At 39.5% G+C, this 24,503-nt stretch overlaps 1 protein-coding gene across 1 annotated transcript; it reads right to left on the reverse strand.

Annotated features, from left to right (window-relative positions):
- Window positions 1-4,013: 4,013 nt before the first annotated feature.
- Window positions 4,014-10,506, reverse strand: LOC128803934 (stromelysin-1-like). Its single transcript, XM_053971288.1, has 10 exons — window positions 10,375-10,506; window positions 9,982-10,226; window positions 9,378-9,526; window positions 9,151-9,282; window positions 8,128-8,289; window positions 7,503-7,722; window positions 6,243-6,376; window positions 5,528-5,687; window positions 4,578-4,681; window positions 4,014-4,349 (listed from the first exon to the last, which is right to left on the reverse strand). The coding sequence occupies exons 1-10, from the start codon at window positions 10,477-10,479 to the stop codon at window positions 4,249-4,251; spliced, it is 1,512 nt and encodes a 503-aa protein (XP_053827263.1). The 5' UTR covers window positions 10,480-10,506; the 3' UTR covers window positions 4,014-4,248.
- Window positions 10,507-24,503: the final 13,997 nt, after the last annotated feature.

Consider the following 24,503-nt stretch of genomic DNA (forward strand, 5'->3'; position numbering starts at 1 on the left):
TACCTGAGATATTTCCATTAGAAAGAGAATCCCTCCCTGGTCCTGGAAGGAGATGGACAGGCTCAGGGAATGACCCAGAAATGACCAGCTAAGCCAAGGGGAAGCAATCCCCTGAGAGAGCTTTTGGTAATGACTCCACTCACAGAGTTATGTGAGGTGTAGCAGAGGGGGTGAGATGGATCCAAAAATTGGTGTATCATTCTCCTGTGCAGTTTACACACTGACAGCACCTCTCTGCAGAAATAGCTTCTGGAACTTACAGCCCCCCACAGCCTTCCAACTCTTTTTTTCTCTTCCCTCAGTGTCTCCATCTGTACTAGAAGGAAAAAGTAACTTTCCAGGACTTAAATTTTCATCACTCATCTTTCTCTCTAATGAGAGGGCTACTAAAAGGCATCAAAACCATCTAGGAAGATATTAATGAAATTTATATAGTTTTCTGATTATCAGCTTTCTCAAGTACATTTGCTACTTTGTCAACCTCTTTCTTATTTTTCTTGATACTATTCTCCATTTCTCTTAAGAGATCAATCACCTAGAATATGCTGTTTAAAGAAAACTCCATAATCACAGAGACCTTCTTTGAGGTGACTTTATCCAGAAGTGGCACAATATGTCAATCTCTGGTTTTAGCTTAAAGTCAGTGTGAAAACTACTATGATCTCATTTTTATAACCTGTGAAATTGTCTGGGTAAGCTCCTAGGATTGCCCTTATCTCTTCTTCTTCTTGAATTAATCTTCTGCCTTGGATGCATTCCCATAGCCCCACCCTAAGACATATAACACAAGACATATAACGTATAACACAATATGTTTATTGTTATTGTTATTAACCTTAACACAAAGGTTATTGCTAATTCACACTTTATATATTTTAAAATTAATGAATAATGTAGTATAGACAAAAGAAAAGAACATCTCATAGAGCCTCAATAGGATGAAACTAAGTTGGCTTGTTGTGCAAAGCCAAGGGCTTAATTACTCAGAGCTTGAAACTGCTCCTCTCTGCTGCCTCAGTGTCTTGGCCAGGCTGAACTCTGGTAGTGTAGGACCCCTGGCTAAACCCTGGGTGAGCAGGTCTGTGCAGGGGAAACTTCTGAGGTGTAAAACTGCAGCTTTAACCCATGCTGCCATGAACATTGCTTAACTCAGTGCCTTCGGCACCTCCTTCCTGGCTGTGCTGCAAACCCTCAGACCTGGCAGCACAAACCTAGCCTCAAAAACATCTTGTTGCTGACAAAGATGAGTGTGTGACCTACTTCCGGCTTTTATATAACAGTTGTGGTTCTCCAGCATGATAATGCTGATTCCCTGGCAGCATTCAGTGTTCCAGTTCCAGTCAACTTGCACACGGGTCACCCTTGCTCTCTGACAGTGAAGTCATTAAGGGATTTTTGAGATTTCATGTGTGAAAGATTTGGTCTAGGTCAACTGTTGTTGCAGTCAAGATTTTTAGATGTAACATCGTTATATTTTGTGACTCTAATTTGCATGCCTGCTCTTGGATTCCAAGGAAAGTTTCTATTCATACAGGACAAGTACTTGAAATTCTGTTTGTGGATAAATTTCCCCTGCTGACACTCAAGAGGCCTTTAATTCCAGCAAAAATTTATGAGTTATAACAAAATCATGGTTACAAGAAATATTCTCTTGTTCACTGAATATAGACGACAGCTCCAGCATTCCTGCTTTCGACGTTTCCAATGTCATCTGAGCTACATCTTCCATTTGCCAGGAATTTCATTGCTTTTCCCAAACTGAAAGTAGTGCTACTTAATTTCAAAGTTTAAGAGATTAACAAAGCAAAAATACAGACAGAAATTCCATGATCAACGCATCTCACTAGTCCCCTTGTCTACGTGAAATCTATGGCATGTTGTCACCCGTTTCTGCTCCAGGCTACGTTTTTCTTCATAGCTAAGTAAATATCACTCGTTTTTCAGATATTGTGAGTTTAAGCTAATTAATACTCAAAGATGGAGGGCGTATTTTGATTTTGCTGTTTCCTGGATGTCATAACTAAAAAAGTAGTACTAACCTTATGCAGGAGCAATACTTACTAATCTAATGTGAGTCAGTGTAAACACCAACAGTGTTCTGCTTCACTGTTGCTGAAATTTTCCTTTTGATTCCTCTTAAACCACTTTCAAGTCTCAGACAGCAACCAGAACCTAAAGGCCTGATTTCTGAAGGTAACCTTCACATACAAGAAGGCATCTATTTAGGATATCAAAGTATGTAGGCGTTTTTAAAAACAGAGGAAACTAACTCCATTAGTTATGCACAAACAGTACTCACAAGCACCCTGTCTAAGCCTGGAGGCATCTAAAGTCCTTGGACTGAAGTTTGTTCAGAATAGGCTATGTACAGAGCAAGAGCTACTGAGAAAGACACTGGGAGATGTTTGGGCAGCACCAGTTTTCCTGTGTCTCTGCCCTGCCTGGACTGCTGCCAGGTGAGCTCAGCCACTTTTCAGTCCATGACTTCACCATGGTGATCCACTGCTCTTGTGGCAATGCTGAGCTGTTGTGTCCCTACTTGACACAACAATAGGTACTCTTGTTAAAAGCCACTTTTAAGACATGGCCTGATTTGTAACGTAGGTTGGTTTTAAACCTGGCTTTAGAGGTACTTAGAACATACCTAGCGTGGCATAAAACATGCATGAGGAGAACATGGCAGAGATGAGATATTCCAAGATCATAAAATTATAGTTTTTGGGGTAGAAAGGACTTTAAGGATGATCTTGTTCCAGCCCACCTGTGACAGGCTGGGACACCTTCCACTAGACCAGGTTGCTCAAAGCCCTCTCCAACCTAGCATCATCTCTGCTGCCTTTCTTTGATCTTGTCTGTGAGCACAGTGGGCCTGTGGGTGCACTGGGAGATACATGGCTTCCTCCGGCCCTGATGGATGGGGGGACAGATGATAGTATGTCTTTGATCAGATGTCTGAGGCAATTGCCCTGTGCAGAAGTTGAGGAGCAAATTTTACCTCTGACTAATGGGGTTTGAGCTGTGTTAACTGGAATACTGTCCTTGTCAGCCATTCCAATCCTCTCTTTTCACCTTTGCCAATTCTGTTAGACAAAGATTAATAGCCAGTTGACTTCCTTGCACAGTCACATCATCACATCAGTGTTGCAAGAGATGGGACCAAATCCCTTCAAAGAGAGGATGGACTACAGCCAACCTCTCTTAAAGCCCAAGGGGTGTTTAAAGTCACTGAGCTATTGCCCTGTGAGCAGGACCCAAACAAGGAGGAAGCAGGTGTGCTTTTCTCTATGTCTTACCATGCATCCTCTGGAGGATTCATCTGTGGCAGCTACATAAAAATCCTTAGATTTTTTTCTTTTTATTTTGGCTTGTATGCTCTTGAAAATTGTTCTTGTTTCTTGTTTGCTGTCAAGCATTGTGTGGTAGACTGCCAGCCTTGACTCCATTGCCATGGCACATGGTTATAGCTCAGGAGGGCTAATCCACTGACTCTCTGTGACCCTGTGATCATATCTCCATCATTTCCCACCCTGACTGCATGCCACCTCCATCCCCAAATTGGACACTTGCCCTTCTCTCTGGTTGCTCATGTCCTGCTGTACCAATGACTCTGTCCATTAAAACCACGCTCAGTGGCACTGTGCACTGGTCCTCTCAGCTACTGTCACGTTCCCATCTACCTGTCCCCACACCTGCTTTGATCCCCCTGTCCCTGTGCTAGGGGCCATGACAGGTGAGACCATAGACTCCAGTCTCTCCCTTCACATGCTCTTGTGTAGGAGCTCCTTTTATGCCTCCCCCACATTGCTCCTGAGCATCTTGTTTCCCTCGTTTGTCACCTGGGTAATTTCTAATTGCCTTGAAGAACTGCCCCTCTACTTCTCTTTAACTTTCTCCCCACAGGCACTGAGCCATGCTGAAAATGCTGATGGGTCCTGGTGCCATTCAGCTTGTGTGTGGTTGTAGCAGATGCCTTGTCTCCAGTGGACTGAATCAGAACACAAGAACTGCTAAACTCAAGCAAAATACTTTATTACTCAAAAACAACTTGATTAATAAATAGTTAGAGAACAAAAATAAATTAAAACTGTACATTAGGTTTTACATTTTAAAGGTTTTAAATTAGAATTGCCAAAGGCCATCATTTCAGACTCAGATGCACAGGAACAGATGAATAACACTGTCTAAAATCAAGAAACATGAAAAACTCTTTCTGGTACAAATATACTCCTTCACCATCACTTAAAATTTCTAGCAATTAAACCAGCTGTTGCTTTTCATTATACGGATGAGTTTCTTCCTCTTGATGTCAACTTCATACTGGCTCGATCCATGGAAAAAGTAGAAATATCCTAGAATTGGGAGGAAAAATATGGAAAAATTAATATTTCATTTTTGTATACCTATTGTTACATGCTCACTATTTCCTTGGGTGACTTTAAAAAAATCAAACCAAAAATTTAATATATGGATTGAAACATACTTTTTTTCTTTTTTTTTTTTTTTTTTTTTTTTTTTTTTTTTTTTTCATTTGGCAGGTGGTCTTTGGGGTTTTTAAAATAACATTTTAATTTATTTACCATTTTTCTGAAGGGCAGCATCAATTGGATGGCCGATCCCTTGGAAGTCAGCAGCTATTTTTCTTGGATAGCCTCTTTCCATTGATTGATTATTTTCATTGAAACTAAATAAAGAAATTGTGGAAACAGAAAATAAGCATGTGACATTCAAAGTTGAAACCACATGGAGTTTTTACAAAATATTCCTAGTCTCAGCTGAAAATCCAGCACCTGCAATCTGTGGCCTCATAGAGCTGTATAAATCCTGGCTGTGTGAATATTTACATCTTTAGTATCCTTGGTAAGTCTGTTTTCAGAATATTAGAGAACATTTACTTTCATTCCCTGACACTGACAATAAAGCTGAATGGGTCTTATACTGAATAATAATCTTAAATAATTAATCAAACATAATTATTTTAATTTTACAGCGCACAATCTATGAAGTGACCCCATACAAGAAATGCAAACTTCAGGTGTAATAACACTCTTTCAAGATAGTATTACAGACTAATTATTAGGCTAAAATTACTGCCTAGCTGAACTGTTTCTTAGGAAGTAAATATTTTAATCTCCTTCTATACTTTTCTTGATTTGTCATTTATAAATTTCACAGAGCACTTTTACTTCTTAGTAACTACTGAATGAATACCTGACATGATGACAAAGTCCACTCAATTTATATTTTTATACTAATTATAATACATTATATTTTTATACTAGCTCACACTGTTCTTAATGTATAAACAAAACTCATTTGCCCCTTAATCACAGCCTGATAAGAGTAAGCAAACACTCAGGTGTAACAGATTTTGTTTTATGAAAACACCTGAGTAATCAAGTTTTTTCAGCTTTAAGCAGCTGAGAAGGCTGACAAAAAGAGGACATGAACTTCCTGTACAAATATTCACATCACTTGATTAAAAAAGCTGTTTTGATTATCTCTTCTACAGAAGAGAAAAGAGCCTTACCTCCAGTACTTGTTGCCTACAAAGAAATAGGTTCTCTTGGTACTTTGGTCATGAACAGCTGCATCGATTTTCCCGACACTGCTGGGGAAGCCCAGGTTCTGAATGGGCTTGGGGAACCCTGACTCTATTCTGTAGCCACTGACAGCCCAGTACTGGCCATCTACAGGAAAACAGAAAAAGCTGTAAGGATTCTTGAGGAGTCTGGTCTCCTTTTTATCAAAGCCCCAGAGCTTTCTATGTAGTAATGCCACCAAACAGCGCAGATGTCCAGCTGAAAACATTACCCACTTAGGGTGCAGAGAAGTTTAAATATCTCACAGCTGCTGGATTTTCTATTTTTTATAGTCATTAAGAGTATTATATACTCAATAATTAAAAGTAAATATATTTTTAGGTGTGTTTGTCATCTTTAAAAATGCATTTAGATAATGTAATGTAGCAATCAATTTTGGCTCAGCTATGGTCTTTGCTCTCACTGACCAAAGGAAGTCTGTGTAGGACTGTAGTGAAGCAGTATTAGTTACTGGTAGTAACACAATTTGCAAAATTTAAATAGATTTAAATATTAAGAATATTCTCTATTAGTGGTAGTACTAGTATTAGAGTTAATATGAATATTAGCATAATATACCTTCCATTATGATTAAATAACATTAGTAGAATTGCTGTAACTTCATGTATGCATAAAAAACTGATGGAAATGTAAGAGAAGTACCTTTAAAAAATAGCACTTGATCCTTCTTGTCAACCTCATACGCAGCATCAAAGCCAGTTGTCAGTGATGGCCAGAAGGAGAAGATGGTGTCATGCTCAATTTCTGAGAAATAAGGACTTTTGCGCCAGACATAGCTGATAGAAACCAAAACAGCAGTGCTTCATTGTCTGTACTTCATTAGGAGATCAGTGGCCCATAAATGTATTCAAAATCCTACTGTCTGGGTGCTGGAACCAGTGCTCACTATGAGGCAGAGGTACCACCCCTTTTGGGATGCAGTCCTTCACTCTGCCCTGCTCCCTCACAGATCTGTGCCCTTTGCTACAGGTTGCTCTGAGGTCACAGAATAGTTGAGGTTGGCAGGGACCTCTGAAGCTTATCTTGTCCAACCCCCTGCCTCAACCAGGGTCACCCACAGCTAGTGGCCCTGTGCACTTCTGCATTTGCACCACAATGGTTTGTCCAGGACAACTTAGGATATTTGTGGCAGTGCTGACAATTGCAGCTTTCTCTTCATCATGACCCATGTAAGTAGGCACAACCCATTTCAGTTTCATTGCAAATGTTAAATAAAAATTCTTAAGAAACATGTTAAAACACGGTTTAAGGAAGAATTGCTCTTTCCCCCTTCTCCTTGAAAACTATTAAGCTACAATTCTTCATATGTTTTAGAAGGAAAATCAGACCTACATCATCAAAGGAAGCTTGTTCAACCAAAACACAGCTACCAAGCCAAGAAGGAGGTGAAGTCCTGACCTGACCTGCTGTTTGCTCTCACCAGGCTGGATGTGCCCAGCCAGCAACTCGCTACAGTGAGTGTCAGAGGCCACCCTGTAACAGCAGGTGCTCTCTGTAGACATTACTGGTCTAGTGCAGAATCCTAGGTCAGAGTGACACTAAAAATCTCCAGTGACATTTTCTACAGCTCCCTGGCCCACACACAGGATGGTGTGATCAGGACAGTGCTGCGTGTGAAGCAGCTGCAGGCTGAGGAGTGACACTGGAATTATTCAGCCTTGCACAATTTTAATAGACTGTATGATGATGTATGATGGATTAAAACATTATACTCACTTGTTAGTAAACCATGTTACTCACCCATCACAGGTGGGCTAGTAAAATTTTTCAAAGTTGCCTTAACACTTACAGAAATAAATATTTTCCTTTGTAACCAAGGGAGGATATATTCCTTGAGCTGAACTTTATGCTTTGACTTTGTGAGTCTCACAAAAAGATGTTGCTGGAAATAAAAGCACTTACCTGTCTTTGAAGAACAGTGTTTCCCCACGAAGAGTAGTGATGGCATCAAAAGTCAGATGAGGGTCACAGTCATGTGGTCTTTGGGGTGGCTTGGAGGGTGTCACTTCTGTTGGTTCTTCCCTGGGAGACATTGGAGTTGGTGCTTCTGCAGGTACCATTTCAGTTGGTTCTTGTGAGGGAAAAGTTTTTGTTGGAAGTGCAGGAGATTCCTTGGGGGGTCCTTTGGAAAACAAGTGTGGAATTGGAAGGGGAATCAGAGTAGTTCATGTCACAGCATTTCAGGCTGTACCATGTGAAGCCAAGTTTTTAGGCAGCTGTGCACATAACTACCCATCTGTTGAATATAAGAAGGTTTAATGCTACAGACATGGGCTGTTCCTCTAGTATCACTGGGGAAAGGCTCTTGGATCTTTTGACTAACTGGAATGACTACAGTCTAGAGATTCCATTTTGCAGTGTAGACTGTTAAGCACAAAAACCCCAAGAGATTTGCCCAAAAATAATAACAGGAAATTAAACCTCAGTATTTTTCATGTAGTAGAAAGTTCAGTACATTTATCTGTTGGGTAAAATTAATTATAAATTATTATTCATCATTCACCAGGAAATGATGCTTCTTGCTTACCATAGAGGGCTTGAATGCCATCAATGTCATCCTGATGAAGTTGGTAGTTCCTTGTATCTGTGGCCATATATATGGGATACATCAAAGCACCGAAAACGTTGGAATGACTGAGACCTAGTGAGTGGCCCAACTCATGAGCAGCAACGAGAAATAAATTGTATCCTAAAAAAGATCCAGCACAAAGAACAAACACTAAACAAATTTTTTGCATGACAACAGGGTACAGGTGCCATTCTCTCATGTGAGATATATCATTCACAGTCTTAAAAAATGGCAAAATCTAACTATGCTCAAGAAGAGCTCTCTGGCCTCCTGGAGAAGAAATGAGTTTTGAGTCATAGGCATTGATTTCTTACTGGAAAACCACTCTGGGAACAGTTTTTGCCCATGTTGCAGAAATTTTCCAATAAAGAATCAAGGTTTCTTTAATATTAATAACAATTGAAAAACAGGTGAGAAGGTTTTAGTCACCTGATCAGATTTTGGGAATAGAAAATGCCATGGAATTTGCCTGGTAACTACCTCACAAAATCAGCAACATGTAACATAATCCCTGGACATTGCTGGAAACCAGAAAAATTCACTATTATATTTAAGTTTATTTGCCAGTAAATTCAAGATGTTTTTTCCTTTCCAGAAGTTAAAGATGAGCATCACTTTAAATCAGAAAAAAACCCAAACCCAAGCAAACAAACAAATGTGAGAGGTTATATTATTGCTTTTAAGGTAGTTATCTGAGGGTGAAAATTCCCTGTCTTTTGATGTCACAATTACCCAACGTTGATATTGCATGCTAATTCATTTCCTTCCCTGGAGCTGTAACTGCAGTCTGCATTAACTTCAATGGACTGTTGTGACTGCATCTCAGATCAAAATATGCAGAGCTCTTTTATTAAATTACACTGACATTTTACATCTCAGTAAATACTGGAACTCCTGCCATGGGACATGTGACTTTACAGCATCTTCAAGACAACACTTTCTAATAAAATAACAGTCAACACAGTATTTAAGTTTGCCTACCACTATAGGTTGTAAATTTGGTCCAGTTTTCATCTTCATCAAAATGGGCATCTCCTCCTATCCCACTGCCAGGGGGGTAGGCATGAGCCAGAGTTCCTCCTGGACCATCAAAGGAATAGAAGTCACCGTGAACTAAAAATAAGGGTGAAAAAAAAAGGATGTTTTTCATTATCTGGGTAAGAAAAAGTGACAAGTACTATGATTCCCTGGCAACAGAGTTTCCTTACATCCAGCTGCAAAGGAAATCATTATATCTGCTTGACCACCATAGACTCTGGTGAACCTCAGAGGGGTGACACTGCTCCAGAGCTGGAAGGCTCTTGCAATTGCTTCCTCTACATCAGCTTGCAGCACGTCTGGAGTGTAGTTCAGAATCCTGTGAATTAAAGACAAAAGGAATTAAAAGCAACCAGATCACATCTGACTGGGACACAAGGTATCAAGGTCAAATATTTTAATCAGTTGTTACAATTATTTATGTGTCTCAAGTGGTTTATTTTCAAAATATTTGCTTACATAACAGATAAAGATTTCACAGTTTTCTTTTATATCTTTCAGAAACCCTAACATTTATACTCAGCTGTATTCCTTCTATCCACTGAGTATATTATTTAGTAGGCTATCAGCTAACTAATGTAAACTCCTATTTTGGTATCCTCATCACTATTTGGTAGCCGGAATAGTTCCCACATTCCTGTCCCTTTCATCCTGAATGGAGCTTTTATACGGAGAAATACAGAAATACATAGTAAAGAACTGTGTATATTACTTCTGCCTAGCGTTCACAAAGCTTCCCAGTGGTGTGGAGAAAAATGTGCTAATGTATGTTACCGATAGGTCACATCTTCTTTCATCCATGTGGGGCTGCGTGGGAAGGCGCTGTATGAACGGATGTCTGGTATTCCACATCTAGGCTGCTTCATCATGTCCAGTGTCCTCTGATTCAGCTCCCCAGTTACCTCTAGCCCAAAGAATGACTGCATCTCTCGTATTTTGTCAGCCATGTGGTTGAGGTCCTTTGCTTTAAACAAAGAATGTTTCTCTTCTTTAAAATCATAGAAGTTTTCAAGATATTTCTGATAGGGAATAAAAAGCAACAGTTTAGAATATAAAACTTTCTTTTCAAGTGCAGAGATCTGGTAATAAAATGCTCAACACTGCTAATACATCACTGTGTTCATTTTCTCAATAAATTATTTCATCAGTTCTGTCCATAGCCCTTACCTTGGCAAATTGCATGTCTTCTTTTTCCTTTTCTGGAGCCACTGGAAAAGCAGAGGAGCATATAAAATATAATAACTCAAGGAAAAGAAGGATCTTTGTCTTCATCTTTTTCTCCCTGTCCTACCAGCCCTTGCTAGAAGACCTCTCAATCCTCTTTTTCCTCTGTCTAAGACGCACCAGTGTTTCACTATTTATATCAGCGCTGTGCTTGCTAAAGTCAATAATGGCATGACTCAGCTTATAACATCCTCTGATTTTCCACAGAAACATAGAAAACAAATTTGGGTTTAGAAGCAAGCAAACACATGACAGTTTACCTTGCCCAAAACCCCCTGATTTCGCAATCATGTTATTGGACAGCATGTTGTTTTTTTCTTAATTCCTAAATTGGGCTGGACAAAAACTGCTCCATTTTTCAGAGGTGCTGAAGTGACCTGGCTCTTTGTGAGGGTCAACAATCTGTAATTCCTCATAGTACTTGAGAAGGGACCTCCAGAAACTGCCTTCAGTTTTCTTGAAGTGGCTTGCATGCAGGCCCTTAGCACACCAGGAAAAAAAACCTTCCTTTAGCCCGTAATTAATTTTAGTGACATAATCAATTATACAAAAAACTCATTTTTCTTTTCCTGAACCTGACATCCCAGCATTGTTACAGAACCATTTTTTTGTGCTGCTACCTGGCCCATGTAATCATGGGTCTATGGACTCACCCCCTTTCTCCTCACACCGCAAAGTAAAAGTCTCAGTAGAGTACCCCAGGCCATATACCCTGGTCTGCATGGCCTGTTAGCCAAGGGTGGTTTCACAACTAAAGAAGAAACGGCAGAAATTGCCCTGCAGAACTACAGGCACTTTTGGGATAAAGGGTCTTCAGCAGAACCTTTTAATAAACTTGTCCAACATCAGATGAAAGGTGATGAGTGTTTGTGACATACATTACAAGCTTCCCATTTTGCCAGAAGTCCTATTTTCAGTTCCTATGCCCTTTTCTGAACCTGGTGCACTGCAGTTTATGGAGGGATTGCAGAACCACTGTCACCCGGTGACTGTCACTCGGTGACTATTGACTGTCATTTCCTAGACATTCATCTTTGGAAACAGAATTCTCCTGTGTTGACTTAATACCCGCATGCAAGTTCAAAAGGAGAAATATGAGCTAAAAATAGTCCACTTCTCTTTGAACATAAGAAAAATATGAAAAAAGGATCTGCTTCTCCAGTGAGAAAAAACATATTGGAGACTTCATAAAAACAATCCTAGCACCACAGCAGCTGAGCTCTGCAGTCTGCAAGGTGACCTGAGGAAAGGCATGGCCTCCTTCCAAAGGAAACTGGAGTTGAAAAGCCTGGCTGGAGTCAGGTCACATTGTGTGTGTGACCCAGGTCAGAGACCAGGTCCCTGAACCACTGAGTGAAGTGGTACAAATGTTTACGCCTAAGGCTGCAGCAGGATGAGGGTGGCTTTGCCAAGAGCCTGCTGCTGCTGTAACGGGGTCCTCCTGCTCATCCCAGCCTGGCCAGTGCTCTTGCTGTTTTCCTGTGCCCTTCTGATACCAAGTATGTCCTCAATAAACCAATTCAGAGGGCTGAAGCTACAGGAAACAGCCCATAAAAATAACCTTAACCCCACTAAAAATTGTTTGATGCTGAAGTTAGCAAATCCACTGGCACCCTAAGGGGTGTGAAGAGCCTCCATGAAGGAGGGGTGGGATATCATGGATGGGAACAGTGATGCAGGAGGGCAGCCAGGAAGGCTGGGAACCTAGGACCTCTCCTTTGGCAGCAGCAGGGTTTCTCTGTGCTGGTCATGGAAGAGCATCCCAAGCTGCATTTGTAGGGTATGATGTTTGCATTTCCACATAGAAATCCAGACACAAAGCAGGGACATTTTAAATACTGCGTTTGTATCTCTATGCCTGGCAGCAGCATCTTGCATATGGCACTTATCCTCTGCTTTCAGCTGAATGTTTTGTAAACACACCGTTTGCCGTGTCTGGGGGTGAAGCAGTCAGAACATGAGATGCAGCACACCCAGCTGGCAAACATTTTAGTGAGCTTTTTGGATGTTTAGGAAGCTTTTCTTTCTCAGTGCCTGTTGCATGGCTGCCAATAGGTATGTTGCAGCTCCAGCTGTTGGTTTCCCCTTCCAGATCCTGTTGCCTGCATGCTCAAGCTGACATTTATGGAGTGGCTGGTAAGTGCTGGGAGAAGAGCTGTATCTTGCCTTGTGCTTGGCAGCAGAGTGATGCAAATTCACTGCTGAGCAGTCTGCATGGCTCTGAGATGTGTGAGCAAGTGTGATACTTACACATGGATCCAAGAGATGACTTGCCTTCTTATGCTGAACCCTAAGACAGCAATTTTAGTGTTCAAACTAATGTGAGTATTCAGTCTTGGGTTTAAGTATTGCAGGATAAAAGCAGGAGCTGTGTTGTGGCTTTAATCAGAAGTTTAAAGTGTTTGAAAAATACACTACCAGGGGACACAGTGAAGATTTACTGGCAAAGATGCAGCTCGAATTTGAATGGAGTGAGCTGAGCTGATACCTTACATGGCACTCTTGTCTCACCTACAGGTCAACTAGCTGATAAGTTCTGCTTCAGGGATGCCCAGAATCACTTAATCCTTGGCAAGGCATGAAGCAGGTCAGATGCCTGTTTCATGCCCTAGTCCCATAGGTAAAGAGATGCTGCTATTCCCATCCCAGTCCTGGGAAGCTGATCCCCACTTTGCCCTGAAGTCACTGTTGTACTTCTGGGTTGGAGACCATGTAGACGTCAGAGGTGACTTGCCAGCTTATGCAGCAGTGAAGCAGCCAGAATGGGTCCAGGAATACTGCTCATTTCTTCTCTGAGCTCAGCAGCACTCAGACTTATTCATCCCATATTGCCAGCCATTAACTACGCACTCGGGGACAAGAGTGGGTGCTTTCCCAGGAAGACCCCTGCAGCAGAAGAGAGCATTTCACAGAAAGCCTGCCAACATCAAGGCTACTATTCTTCCACCACAGAACTGTTTGTCCTCTGACAGTGCAATTCGTATTACTTTGTGGGGTCTAGTCCAAGTGCCAGGGTTTTTAGAGGATTTGTCAAACTTCTACCTGGGAATTTTGCCATTTCTTTTTTTTTTTTTTTTTTTTTTTTTTTTCTGCTTGGCACTTTTGACTTATGGAAAGAAGTGGAAGGATACTTAGGATATTTCAAACAACAGAAAATTAAGTCAAAAGAAGCTTGAACTTACAAAACACACACACACACACAATGATTTCACCTCCTAAACTTTTTAGAAGGATCTGTAGATATCTTCTTTTCCACCTCCCCTTCACTCACACTGTTTCTAAACTCTCCCTTCTTGTCCTGAAGAAGCAGGATGTGTTATAAACATAAACTTGAACATGCCTGGACATGGAAGAAGCTGCTGGTTTCTTTGACTTGAACGGATTTGGGAGATAAATTCATACAAAGAGATTCTGGGACTTGAGGAACAATAACTGAACAGAAAAAAAAACACAAGCCCTTTACATTATGAGCCAGTCTTTAATAAATAACAGCTGGATCATAGCATGTAAGTGGTTGGGGGAAGTAGGCAAGCAGAAAATTTGTGACATGGAAAAATGTGGGTCTGCTATTAAAAGACTCAGGAAAAACAGAAAATATTTACTGAAAATGAAACTTTCAATCTCTTTCTGCAAGACAGTATTTTGAGAGTATTGAAACTGAGCCTGAAAAAGGTATTGGCTTGAATTCCATGATTTTTCCTGTATATCTATTTACTTCCATTTATCAGTGGAATCTCTTCATCCTGCTTTTCTAATATACAGACTCTAATAGTAATAATGTCTGTCATTTTTCTACTTCATCTAAGCATTTTGTCCAAGTTCCATTTCAAACTGAGAGATGGCATGTAGAGGTAGACGCAATAGCTGATCTTAGTTAAACAGGAATTTAGCTATTTTTGGTGTCTGTATCCTTGAGTATTATCAGCAATAACAAAGCTGAAATCACCTCTGTATTTGTATTTTGTATATAAACACGTTTCTTAAGCTGCATGTCATTTCCTCTCAGCAACGTCTGAGCTTAGCTTAGTCCTAGCTTAGAAGGCAAGGTCACAGAATGATTGCATTGGTGTTACATTACCCATCAGTGAATAAGAGATGTGACAGAATCCAATGCCCAAGAACTCTGGGGTTTGCAGGAACTAAACTGGAATATGAAAGTTGGAAATAATAGTACCCTTATTTCATATGTGGCAATGTATTGGGGTCATACTCTGAATTTGGACATGGCCTGAGCAATGGGTGTGACAGGAAGCACTGTGGTTGTGATACACAATTAATTCACTCTTTCCTCTTTACCATTCTGGCCCCTATGAGATTCAGACTGTCACACCAACCAGGATCCTGCCTCTCCTTCTGAAGGGGATGGCCAGTAAAATGTTGCACTTCTTTCTCCGCCTATGCACAGACTTTTATGGTCAAGGACCTGTGTGATTCTTTTTCTCTTATAAAGGACATGAATAAGCTGCCAGATCTCTGGTTGTTAATTAAGGTGATGGGTTTTTAGACTCAAGAAGATATACTGTAGTTTTTTAGTTGTGTAGAGCAGAAGACAAGTCCACAGAAGATGATTTCTGATGTGTGGTTGGCAATCCCATCTCTTTAAAAGTGCTTGAACAGTTGACTTTGTTACGTCCATTAGCCATGGTGTTAATATATTACATCCTAATGCTGTATGAACTTGACTGCAATGCTTTGAAGTAAATATTAGGAAGAGATAGGGAACTTTGCCATGTAAAGAATCTCCTAACTTTTCTGGAATTCCTTTTGATATGGACTGGAAAAAGCTGATAGCTTTTACAATTTGTCTTGGAAGACCTAAGATATTTAGCTAGCATGCTATAGATACATGAAAAAGAAAAAGATGCTGCCTTGAGAAGAATGAGCTCTCTGTCCATAAAAAAGACCTGAGAAAGGAGAGTGAGGAAGCACTTTAGGAAACAGTCTGCCATCCTGCTCTTACATGTCATGGTCATCATTTGAGAATTATATAATCAACTACTGGCAGTCATTTCATGTAGAGATCTGCATTGATCCTTAAGTAGCTGCCAGTAGAACATGAGCGCCAAACATAAACTTCACCTCCATTAAATATCTTTAGCTGGAGATCAATCTTTTCCTTATTTTTCCTTCTTTGATGAATAAAATAATGTGGCCATACCCACCTTAGAGCTGTGTCTGCTCTGAGCAAACCTGCACTCACAAAGGTTTCACTTAGCAGGAGGAGGTCTTTGGACAATGTGATGAATAGGGAAATCTTTAGATGCCTGCACAGAAGACCAGGGTGTAATTTATCAGGCTTGTAATAAAATTGACAATTAAATGTTTTAGTGATGTTCTAGGACATGAAGCCACAGAGCAGAGGGCAATTGCCAAACATAAGAAGTCCAAAGAATTGAATACTAATTGTATGTCTAAAAGATGAAAAATATTTATTTCATTTAAACTCTTGTAAAAAAAAAAAGGCTAGTCTATATCTCAAACCACTTCTTTGAAGATGCTCACTAGTGAAGGTGCTGTCATTGCACATTTGTGGAAATACTAAGCTAAAAGTAAATAACTGGCTTTCTACATCTCTTTTACTCCTGCATACCAAAGAATATTCTTATTTTGAATACCAGTTCAAGTAATCAAATACCAGAGTTAGCACATTAAACTGCCTTGGAACATAATTTCAAAATGTTTCTTGACTAAAAAAAAAAAAGCTGTATTTTAATAAATATTTCAAGTATTAAATTCATAATCCATTAAATTTATGTGAAAACAATTACCTTGAACAAATGACTCTTGTAGTTAACAGAGAACAACTTGTGATCTCAAGAATGCAGAGTCAGGACAAAGCACAGATATGAAATTGCTAATTAATATGTCACTTTCCAGCAGTGTCTTCCTCCAGCTCACCACTATGTGCCTGCACAGGGATTGCTGAATATCTAGCTGAGGTATTCAAATGAATTCATGTTACCTCACCCAAGATAAATTGAACTGTAAAACCTTTGCAACTTTAATTGCTAATGAACTCCAAGTGATCTGAGTGAAGTGTGTCTGGGAGGGATGGGCTCTGCTGCAGAGCAGACGAAGAGGCTTCTGGGCAGCAGTTTCTGCAGCTGTCACTGCTGAGGATGGCACATGGGCCAAGCTTGCATGTGCAGTCATAAACATGGACAGGGATTAGGTTTCAGATATTAAATAAAATTACTTTTTCATGGTCACAATGTTCTCAAGGAATTGGACTCACACAACTTAATTGGAAATGATTATCCAGTGGCCTCCAGCTAATTAAAAAACACAAGGCAGGCTCATCAGGATGTTGCTTCACTACAGTTTTGTAAGACTTGATCACAGTCTTTTCTCTCCAAGATGCCTTAGGATATTCACATGCTAAAGACATGTTAAACTGTTCCCAGATTTAAGAGAAGTTCTTCAGGTCCATGTGAACAGAAGGAAGTGCTGTGGGTTGTCATGGAGTTTGAGGAATGAAGTAATAGGCAGCTATGTAATTCAGAATGACAGATTTTTTCCCTAGATCATGCATTTACAAGACACACACAGCTTGTCAGTGCATGTCCTCTGCCCTTCCTGTAAACACTTCATCATAAAGCCAGTACGATTTCCAGATCATATGTGAACTTCTTGCAGTGGAAGGCACTTCATCCAGTGTACCATGTACTTTCTCAGCAGCTAGCTAGGGTAAACTAAGGGAAACTTACACAATGTCTTTCACAGATGTGCTGGACACCAAATCACATGGCTGTGCTCAATACCAAAACCCTCAGCATCAACACACACACAATTAGGGCACAACATTAGCTCACTCCCAGTCACTACCTACTGTCCACAGGTCAAAACTTGTCTTTCTCTTTTTTTTTTTTTCTAGTGATATCTATAATATTATTTATTTTCCCTGGGAAATTTTGGTTAGCCTCACCTGTACCTTAGTAACAGTTTCCTCAGCCCCACATATAGCAACCATCTTTCCCTATAGACATTACATAATACACCTGTAGCTAAACTATAAAAAATTATCTTATATTGCATTTGATTCTAAAGTAATCTGCTTCTCTTTTAAATCTCAAAAAAATTATTTTTACTGGCATGAACACTTTGCTATCTAGTAACAGTTTCTTTTATCTGTGCAATTTAGCAAATAGATACCTGTAACATTAAAAAATAGTTAGGAGATTCAGTTTAATTAATAGTATAAATGTCAAAAGGCCATGGGGCTGTGGGTTTTTTAATATACTTTACAAATGTTTTTTTCATGATTTATGTTCTTGAAATGGTTACTGATCTTTGGACTTGCACTGCAAAATACAAAGTTAGAATTGTCCAAGGTGACACAGGATTATCCTTTCAAACACTGTCATTCTCAAAGGACCTACACTATAGGGAATTTGGCTTTACAGTATCCAAATTTTGTTTTGTCAGAACTGGGATGCTGTGTAAAATGGATCATTAGTTCATTTCTCTAATATTTGTGTCTCATAGTCTCTCCTTATTCTACTTGAGAACACAAATAATATTTGTGAAGCAATTAAAAAGGAAACAAAATAGACAGAGGTATTATCATTCTATTCACAGTAGATGAAAAAAGAATAAAGGGTATAATTGTTTTTATTGCCCAGGTATTATCACTGTTAGTTGAAGACATCCAGTGAAAGGAAAGCAGGAACATTTAAAAACTTGATTTCTTTTTAATGTGAAACCCCTCATTCCTTTGACCTGCCAACATTCTTCAAGTGACAGGTGTATCTTCTCTAATATTTCAGGAAACTGTAAAAGTAAGGAAAATATATTTGTTAAAAAAACAGTTCATCCCAATACATCTGAAACCAACTTCCAATACAACATCTAGAAATTATTTCCATGGTTTATTTCTTGTGAAAGGAGATATCGTGTATAGTTTGTTTCCAAGTACTGCAAAGAAAGGACTTCTTGTCTCCTTGGATGATTATTTGAGAACATACTCCCTTGTCATTGTAGGATAAAGGTAAGGAAAGTATGATTGACATGAAAGATTGTTCATTTTATGTGAAATGAGAAAGAATCTGGTCTGAGTTTTCTTTAGCGTTAATAGAGATTTCAGTGATGGAAGAGTGAAAAAAATCTGTTGCCATAAGGGCTCAAACATGGTTCAATTTGAATAAAAATCATAGTTGGGCAGAAAATGAAATAAATTGCTGCCCACTTGAGAAATTCCATAATATGGAATATGAGTTAATATAAATTTGTGTTAAAAGTAATCATACAAGACTCATAAATGGTTAATAGAGAATTTTTCATTATTTTTCAAACATAATATGCTTGGCAACTCTTTGTTTTTCTTTCTTCCAACAACAAAATTTCCCTTTCTCTTAAAAATATGTAATAGCCAAAACCACCCAAAATTTCCCACATTATATTTTAGCTCTCCCAAACTTTTCCACCACTTATTACTTCACATATTCAGAAACCATTTCCTCCTCAAAGTTGACAAATAAAGGGAAAGGGCTTATTAAAAAAAATAATTAAACCTCATTAAATTCAGATGGTGTTGAGTAGCAGAAGCACTGAAAATATTAAATATATTAATATTTAATATATGCTTGTAACATATATTTTGAATTTAATAGAGGAAAATTTTTCCTTGAAACACATCATATAAAAGAGCAGTAATGTTCAGCTAAGTGCTCAGAAACAGACATATGTAGTTTCTAACTTTACACTGATGCCATAGCTGATGTACACATTGATCCATGCTCTTTACTTATGAACCTACCTCATATAAGAGCAATACAGCCATAAAGAGAGGCATAGAGATGGGTAATTATGGTGAAATAATAAAGTTCAGAGCTCTGATATTTCTCTCTCACAGTCTGTTTTTCCTGTGCTTGGATCAGGACAACATCCTTCCTACCAAAGTATTGTACTACAGATGAATAATCACTCTCAGGCACACATGAAAGATTGAAATACAGCTCTAATGCAAAGAAAATGAAAGTATCAATCTTTGATAAAAACTGCCTTGTAACCCCCAAACTGCAATAATCACATCCATCAGAGCAGGGAGAGACGAACACTCAAAGCAGCACTTGTGATTTCATCTGTCACAGCTAATAAGGAAGCTTAAGCACATCCTATCTTTGTGCCTAAAGGCAGCTGGAGAGAAGGAGAGATGGACAACTTCAGCAGCTGCTTATACACCTTGCTTGTCCTGCCTACCCTAAACATTCCTTGAAAAAACTAGTAAGATTTCTGGATGCACAGTTGACTTTGGAGGGGAGATAACTTACAGGAAAAGGGAAGGATATTCTTTCACTGAACTAACAGAGCCTGAAGGAGGAAGAACCTGAAGGGAGGTCTTTGTACCTGCAGACAAGCTGCTTTAGAGAACTGGAGTATTTTGCTGCAGTCACGTCCTTTGTTAGTACTAATCCCAGTTTGAGGCTTAGTTGCACTTTTATCTGTGCAAAGACAGGGATAGACTTTGTTGGTAGTGCAGCTCCCATTACTCTTAAGCGGTATCTCGAAACATAATTCACTGAAACTGCCTGAAATAACTCCTTTAAGGCAGAGTGAAACAGCACTTAGAGAGTTTCCTCTGTTTGTCCACTGACCACAAAAAGGCTTTTATAACAGTGACATAAGTCCTTCCACGAGAGACGTTCCACATTTTTATGCAGCTGTACAAGCAATTCTTTATTTTTCCTTTTAGTAAAAGAGATAGTGCCAAAATCAGCTGGCTGTCATGTTAACCACCAACTCGTAAGCACAGGGAATTGGAAACACAGACAGGAGTGTGTTCTACTCACAAGCAATTTACAGATCCCTATACATATATGATCATTTTTAAATTACAGTGTTGGTACAAGAAGGATAATAGAAAAAGGAAAAAATTCTGTTTGCTATTTCACAAAGAATAATGTGGAAAGTGCAATAGGATTTTCATTGTCCTATAGCATCTTGTCCCCATGGCAGTAAAAGAAACACATCTAGTTAATTTTTCTGAGGAGTTTTTTAGGGAAAAAATCTTTAGTGAAGCCATTGGTACCATACTTTAGTTGTGGAATTAAATAGAATGCACCAATATATTTCAGTGCCTCCCAGCAGGCATTTCAGGAAAGGAGCATTTAACCTAAATTGTATTGTTAAAATATAATTTAGTCTCAGTAATCCATATCCAATTTTCTTGAAGCTGATTCTTTTGTAAGAGCATTAAAATGATGCATGACTCAGGTGTTTGCAACTTATTTAGCACAGTGAGTCAATTAGAAGTATCTGCTTGAGGCGCTGTTCTGGAGTGAAAACTACTGTGAAGAAGTTGCATTTTGTTGAAGCAGTCACGTCCCCACTTCTACACCCTGCAGAACTGATCTGGTGGGGACTGAACAGATGCCTAGGAGACACAAGTCTGTGGGAATGAGGAAACACCAGTGGGACAGGGGAATATTCTGAAAATCACACATGCTTTAAGGAAGGCCTGGGCACTGATCCTTCCCAAGAAGTAGCTAAGGCAAATAGTTCAGGGAATCTCCTTGAGAGAAAATATTCACTGTGTGTCTCCTTGAGTCTGGGGCACATGTACATTCGTAAGTAGTGTCATTGGTATCAGTTCAGGAGAGGCAGCACCACATGTGTGCCATGTAGGCAAATGCTCTGCACCCACTGGAAGCCTCCTGGGGACATCTACTCAGGTCTACAAAGAGTGTCATCCACTGGTCCTGGAAAGTACAGTGTGCCTTGTGCCCTCCTGCGGCTGAGCTTTTGTGCCCTCCCTGCTCCAGAATCACCCCTTTTACAGGAGCTGTCAGCCAGGGTGCCTGGCTGTGCCCAAAGGCTCTGCCTGCAGTGTGGCACCTGGCACTGGGGGTAGGCTGAGCACTGAACCCCACAGTCAGTCACCTGCCCCCCTGTCCCTGCCAGCTGAGTAACTCCCATGTCTCTTTGGACCATCACAGGTAATATTTGCCCCACAAGCCATGGTAGCTGCCACAGCTGGTAACTAACTGAAGTCAGGAAAAGGCTCCTTCCTTCCTTTTCCTGGTGCTGTGCCAGAGCCCAGGTTCTTTAGTCCCCATCCCAGGAGCAGAGCCTGCCCAGGGAGCAGCTGCCACCCCATACAGGCTCCCACTGCACTTGGCAGAGAAGACACTGCCCTCAACTTCTCTTGGGCACTGCCAGAACAGGGGAGATGGACCTACAAGCTCAGCTGGAGTCTACTGAGGTCTCACTTTAGAATGCATAACTGATGGATTAATCTGGGTTTGTCACTTGCTCAATGGGCTGGGCTGTTTATTTTCTTTTAATAACAAAAGCTCCATGAGAAAAGATAAAACTGAAAGAGGTGGAATCCAGCAATCCCTCAACAGATATTTGCCTTGCCTCCATTTCCCTGTTATCAATCACAGCTAAAATTTGCTTATTTCTGTCTTTTCCCACACTTTTACACTATTTGTCCAAAAGCATTATTGACCACAGAGGCTTCCTGACTCTTTTTGCATCATCTGTTTTTTCTGTCTTCAGGAGTAGTTTGAAAATATTTGTACAATGAAGATTCAGTTATTCAAAACAATTGTTTGCAAGCAAATACATCACTTTTCTTGCTCTTTGCTATTTTACATATTCTGCCCAATGGTTATTAATTTATTTTTTCTCTTGCATAATAGCCCTGCATTTTAACTATGGATCTTTTAAACTCAACTCATCTTTAATTTTTGACTGCAAACAGAGAAACAAACATTAAAATGTCAAAGGTTTCCAAATACAGTAGATAATATCTCAGAACAAGAATCCAAGGCCAAAGTTAACAATAACATGACAAAACAAAAGTGTGAGTGGAACATAATTATTGATGTGTGCACATTGTGGGCTGATGTGAAAAAACAAGAAAGGGATGATTAGTTAGCCTTGAGCATTATGATGTTACAGAATAAAAACAAACAAATATTTTCAAAAGAAAAGAAATTTATCTGGATCAAAATTTTGTGTAGTTGAGTACCTGACTGAGATCTCTGTGTAGATTCTGATCATACTGGAATTCTTTTAGAGAAATAAAAGCTATGAAAGTCATCTTCAGGAATGAAATTGATTTCCCTTAGTGTTGGATCTCTCCTTTTGAAAGATTAGCTTACCGAGAATGTGATTCACCTCACCCTAAAGTACACACTTAAAATACATTAAAAGAGCTTTATACAAAGATTCTGTTGCTTTGCTTTAACAAAAGCATAAGACCAAAGGGGATGCCACAGGTTTATATTTATGTTTCACCAGAAGGGCTCACCCCATCTTCCCAACAAAAAACAGCTGCAAAGTCCAAACGGACCTTGGCATTACAGCCAACATGGTGCTTACCAGTAATCAGTGCCCCCATTATGAAGTATTTCTATTTTGGCTTTGATTTTGCTAAATGACTACAAATTGTGAAATCTCATTGACTGATTAAGTCATTTGCCCATTTCATTGGGCAAAATCAATGAATTGATCAGAAGTTAGCTGGAGTAAAATGTCCAGGTACTTGAATGAGAGGGGATCTGAATTTTCTGATGGTCCAAAGGTGGAAAGAAACTGGATGTCCCAACGACAAAAACTTTGAAAGGTACTTCAACATATTAGAATGCTAGTAATTTGATTAAAAAAAAAAACAAAAAACCAGGGGTGCTATATGTAAAGTCCGAAACCTGGCTAAATCTAAGATAAATCTTTCATAAATGTAGTGGCTTCATAGATTTGCCTAGGCTAAGAGCACAGTCATCCAGTTTCCTAACTGCAGTCAATGAAGAAAAAGAGATGTCTTCAGACAGAACCTGAGATATAAGTGGTGTGAATCACTTTCTGTCTACCTTTCTTCATTGACTAAATGGGAAGCAGAGGACAATTTTACATCTGGCTTAGCATTTCATTTAGAGGCCGTTAGTCTGGTAACGTTAGACTATGTGGTAAGAAGCTGGTGTCCATGCAAAGAGAAGGGGACCCCAAAAACACCCCAACACAGCATCAGAGGAGCACATCTGGCCTCCCAAAGGCTGGCATGTGCTTAATGGAAGTATGTGACCAACCCAGATGTAAGAAAAATCCCTCTTCTTAATACCATATTCAATAGGTCATGATGGCTTCAGCCCTTTACCTCTGCTATGGCTCAGTCCTCAATCTAGTCAAAAGGAGATACCTGAAGAAGTGAGCCATTGTTGAACAGTGGAGGTGATTAAGCAATTTGTACAGCCTCAGGGATGCCCCAGGATTAGGCAGAAAGAGAACAAGATTGCAAAATAACCAGAGTTCCTTAGGTAATGTAAGTCAGGTTTAGCTTATGAATATGAATGTAGTGTGTTGTCCTTATTTAGAGCATTAATCTCCTTTAATAACAGCCACATCTTTCTACTTTCTTTATGCATTTAGCCAGATTTTTTTTTTTGTTTGGTTTCTGGCTTTGTTTGTCTCTGTGATAAAGGTGAAAATTGTTTCATTTACGTAACTCGTGGTGCCAGTATGACCAACCATGGGACATGAGGAAATGGAATGAAGCTGCAACAGGGCAAATTCAGATTGGACATCAGGAAAAGGTTTTTCACTGAGACAGTTGTCAGTCACTGGAACAGGTTGCCCAGGGAAGTGGTCATGGCACCAAGATTGCCAGAGTTCTGGAAACTAATTGTAAAGCCACTGGGTTTTGCCTTCAGATCAATAAATAATTACTAAAACCAAACTCATTCTTTAACCAAAATAATTTATATCTTTCCGAAAGAAGAATTTATTCTTCTTTCACAATCAATCAGTTCTACTTGAAAGATACCTCACCTTAAACTCAAATTGAAATAATGTGCATGATGTCTCACTTATCTGACTTTAAGTCAACCCTTGTCCAATGAATGCAAATAATTAACTCAGAAGTGATTACATGGACAGAAGAAGTATTCACTATTAATAAAGAAGTAATAACTCCAGTGTGTTGCTTCTGTTATTTTTATCTCACAGCTAAGTATGAAAAAAGGAGTTTTACAATTTATCCTACAGTTCTGTTTGTTTCCTTCTTTCTGTTACATACCTAGCTGATTTTCTTCATTTTTCCTGGAACACTATGGAAGCATTTCACCAGGTCT

The sequence above is a fragment of the Vidua macroura genome, chromosome 2 (assembly GCF_024509145.1).
Source record: "Vidua macroura isolate BioBank_ID:100142 chromosome 2, ASM2450914v1, whole genome shotgun sequence".
Classification (NCBI taxonomy): domain Eukaryota; kingdom Metazoa; phylum Chordata; class Aves; order Passeriformes; family Viduidae; genus Vidua; species Vidua macroura.